The sequence below is a fragment of the Aplysia californica genome, unplaced genomic scaffold (assembly GCF_000002075.1).
Source record: "Aplysia californica isolate F4 #8 unplaced genomic scaffold, AplCal3.0 scaffold00213, whole genome shotgun sequence".
NCBI classification, from domain to species: domain Eukaryota; kingdom Metazoa; phylum Mollusca; class Gastropoda; order Aplysiida; family Aplysiidae; genus Aplysia; species Aplysia californica.
In genome coordinates this window covers 361,868-366,164 of record NW_004797483.1, presented here as the reverse complement: position 1 = coordinate 366,164, position 4,297 = coordinate 361,868, and the positions used below count along the sequence as shown (strand labels likewise).

Below are 4,297 nucleotides of genomic sequence, written 5' to 3'. Positions count from 1 at the left end.
CTCTCTCTCTCACTCTCTCTCTCTCTCACACACACACACACTCACACACACACACTCACACACACACACTTACACACACACTCAGGTTATTGAGCCTGATGATGTAAACAGAGTATCTTGTTGATTCATCATGTTTCTCTTTCTCTCTCTTCTTGCAGGATGTCCAATACTTTGGTACAAACCAAGTAATCAGAAGCCAGCAAGTGTGAGGGACCATCTGAGCAACTGTGTATGTGTGTCTGCATGTGTGAGAGTATGTGTGTGTTTGTGGCATGACTGCTGTGCACATGTTTAAAGGAAGGTTCAGTGCTGTATATAATTTCTAAATGCAAGATTTGTACATACAGAATTTTCTTTGCTGAGTGATAAATTATAAAAATTTGTGGTCTTTGTGGATACTGTTGTGCCCATTATTTCTTCCTTCTCTTCTTGTTGATAACAGATTCATTACTGACTCATTTTTCCTTGTCACACGTTTAACTTTGTCAGCCAGTACTGTATGCTGCAAACTATTGTAGGAATATAATTTTTTTCCTGTCATATTTTGTAATCAAAGAGTTTTCACTGCAGCTTTAGGCTTGAATTGCATGCTGTTTTTTTCTAGAAACTTCTTTTTTTTTTGTGAAGCACTTTTGTTATTTGTATGAGTAGCAACCTAGAATTACACTGCACTCTGATATTTTTTCCTCCGATTTCATTTTGTAATTCTGTGAGTTGTGATAGTTAAGCTTTAAGTTTAAAGTGTCCAGGCATCTCAGTTGTTGTGCTGGGCAGATGGCTGGGAGGGAGTCGGAGACAGTATTTACCCAAATCATTTATGTTTTTGACCAGCATTGGTACGCAGCATTTTGGTATGATCCAGTACCATCGTCCTTTTCATATTCATTTCCAAGTTCAGTATCTTTATTGAGAGCATACGCAAACTATTTCATATGATAATCATACTCAAGTTTGGATGGCTAAGGACTCTTTCAATGTGATTGAACCAGAAACTCTCAGAATCTCCCTTCCAAGCGAAGATAACCATTTAAAAATATTTTCTCCCTCTCCTCCTATATGGAAAAAAATATTGTTTGTCTTTTGCAAGAAGATAATGCAGTGCATGAAATGCAGAAGCAGCTTATGCTCAAGTTCTTGTAAGCAGAATACGGTGGACATTTTCCCACATGTCGTGGGCTTTAACTATTGCAGAGGAGTCTGTTCATTTCCATGCTGAAGTCATTTCTCAGTTATGTTTACATTTGTTTTATAATTTTCCCAGCTGGTAGATCAAAAGGGAATGTCGAAAAATGACAGTTCTCCCCCCTCCTGGGTGTGTTGCTTGAGTTATTGAGGTGAGCAGTGTGATCAAGGAATGCTGTGGGGGTGTCATTTACCGTGTGTGAGCTGCCGTTGCATTACACTTTGGTTTTTGGGGGTCTTTTGTTTTTATTTATATGTATTAGCTATTTGTTTTTCCCCGTTGGATTTTCAGTGTGATATCATTTGGTTTACAACTCGTGGTTATTATTTTATACGGTTGCACGTCCCTAAGTTGCTTTTTATTGTACATGTCGATTTGTCATGGAGTGTATTCAGTTCATCAAAATTTTTGTACACTGATGCGGGGAGTCTTAGAATTGTTTTTGTTTTTCATATGATTGAGCTTGTCTTGAACATTCAAATGTCCATCTCTTGTTTTCATAAATAAAAATTCGGGGAGTTCACTTTTGATTGTTTGATTTTTTTATTTTTTTTAAAACTGTTTAATTGTTACAAGCTTTGTTAAACAGATAGAATCTAGATCTAGTGGAAGAGAATTATTTTTAAAGAAGGCTTCGTGATACGGAAATTTAATTGTTTTATAGTCTGCTCCTTCTGTTTCATTTCAATGTTTATTTCTATTGCCCTAACCTGGTTGTAATGACTGGCATCTGTGGTATAACCAAAAATGGTTGGGCTTATTCTCACTACACGCGAAAGACGTAAGTTTGATTCCCGCATAGGGAAGTATCTTATCTAGTATCTCCATCCTTTAATTATTTGTCTCAGCTAAAGATAGCCCTGACAACAAGATAAAAGCCGCCCCCACTCAAATTATCAATATTATGTTGATTAGAGGACTAAACAATAGCAATCTTTGCTACCATGGTATCAGTGAAATTCAACTGTAACCAAGGTACATGTATCTTGTTGCTAACTACTCCATGTAGTAAACAGCGAGAATAAATGTACATTTTTCAACATGCTCCTTCACATCAGTGTGAAGAGAGATTTACATGCTGTTAATGCACTTCACTTCAGTGTGAAGAGAAATTTACGTGCTGCTAATGCAGTGATTGTTTATAGTGATGATTATCTATACATTGTGTATAAAGTTCCTTCACATTGTGTTCATCCCCTTCTGGCTTTAGACACTATTTTTTCCTGATAAAAACAAATCTAATAATTACAAAAGAGCATGCTGGTGGTTGGAGGGTGCTACTGGTAGGTCCTACTTCTTTACTTTCCCTCTGTTGTTTGTGTATATGATAGTATTGAAAGTCTATCTGTCTTTCTTTTTCCCAGCACAGAATGATCATTATTGTCATGATGTGCTTCTCTTTCCTCCAACAAAATTCAAAGAGAAAGAGCACAGTTCTGAAAGATCCCCATATATTGGATGAGATCTCGTCTCTGCTCGAGATAGAGTTTCTTAGTCTACGCCTTAGTCTGGAGCCACAAGTTACCTGTTGAGCTAGGTCTGTACATCACCATACAGTACGTGAATGCAGCAACAACCCCGACCCTAGTGTGAACCAGCAGTCTGTCTCGGCCCTGACAAATGCAAGTAAAGTCTATACAGTCTAACCTCGTTGTACCACCCCATTCCTCCTTTATACCGCCAGCCGCGCTTTCCGACAGGTTTTTACCAATGTACGAAAAGGAGCGCCTATATAAACATAGTATTTACTCCTTCACACCACAAAACTGAACACGCCAGAAGAATACACTGTACACAGCGCACAACACTCACTGGTAGACTACTTAATAGTCTTTATTCTTCGAGAAAGACATAGAGAAAGTGGTAGAGAAGACTCTCGGCTCCAACTACCTGTGTATCATCAACAAAAAGACTTTTCAAACGCAAATCTCACTGCAAAATCACGTTCCTTGACTCCAGGCAGTCAGGTCTATACGACAGAGGAACCCCGTTTAACCGCCAGCCCCGCTGTTCCGACAACTTCATGTTCGTCCGAAGGGTGGCGATATAACGAGGTTTGCCTGTAGTTTCACTCAAGACACATCAATGATCAATGGAATTTCTTTCTCCCCAACCGAAGGAGTACTTTTGTTGATTGGATAGAACTTGGCTTTAGTCGTAGTAAATAGTAGTATACGCCCAGATCAACCAGATTTTATTTACACTTTCGTACTTGTCTTCGTATGGTGACGATTTTTGGGGGGGAATATATTTTGTTCGTTTTATTTCTTTTGTTAAATGTTTTGTTTTGATTTTAGTTAGCAGTGCATGTATTATGTTTTAGTGAGGAAGTCTTGGTCGAGCTTAAGCCGCAAGCCACGCCCCTCCAGACGCCACTGCTGTCTATCTCACTCGTTCCCTGTACTAGGTCATGTCCATTATTATGTCAATGGGATTCTCTTGTTCCAACAAAAGAAGAAAATCAACTACAGCTTACTGAGGGACAATCAGCGGCATCTGTGAGGTAGCGGCTAGGCGCTTTGGGCATCATGTGCAGGAGACCCCGAGATTTGTTTCGTTTTGGTAAGGAGTGTTTCATGGCGCTCGCAACTGCGTAAGGTGATATGAGCGCGCGGGACACATTAAACCTTTTTAATTTGGTGGGAATTAATTTTGAATTTTCCCTGGGTTGCGACCGAAGCCTTATCAATTTTGGACCACCAAGAGATCTTTAACTTTAACGTGAGCAACTTGCACACGTGATCTCCGAGATTTTTTGCCCTTATCCCAGAAGGCTAGGTGTTAGATCTTTATACCTACCATAAGATCAGGGATGTGACTGAAAGACACTAGTAAGAAGGAGCCAAGGAATAGCAGTGGAAAGGTTGCTGAAAGAAAAAGAGGCCCAGAGGAGTGTCCAGTAATGGGAATTGAAGCAGAAAATGGATACGAACGCAGACGACAGACCATAAAATATAAGAGAGCAGGAAAGGTGGTGAATGGAGAAAATTATAGAGAAGAAAATGTTTCTGTCTCTGTTCGGATTCGAACCCGGGACCTTTTGATTGAGAGGAGAACACCGTAACCTCTGGACCACCAGTGTTCCCCGACCCGAGTTTGATTCCTGGGGGGGGG

At 39.8% G+C, this 4,297-nt stretch overlaps 1 protein-coding gene across 1 annotated transcript in view; it reads left to right on the top strand.

Annotated features, from left to right (window-relative positions):
• The window catches only part of LOC101851043 (ADP-ribosylation factor-like protein 1), a 14,404-nt gene extending 12,698 nt beyond the window's left edge, over nt 1-1,706 (top strand). The window contains exon 6 of the mRNA XM_005099433.3: nt 159-1,706. Within this exon, the coding sequence (XP_005099490.1) occupies nt 159-189 (31 nt within the window). The 3' untranslated portion in view covers nt 190-1,706. The remainder of the gene's footprint in view (nt 1-158) is intronic.
• The last annotated feature ends 2,591 nt before the right edge of the window (nt 1,707-4,297 follow it).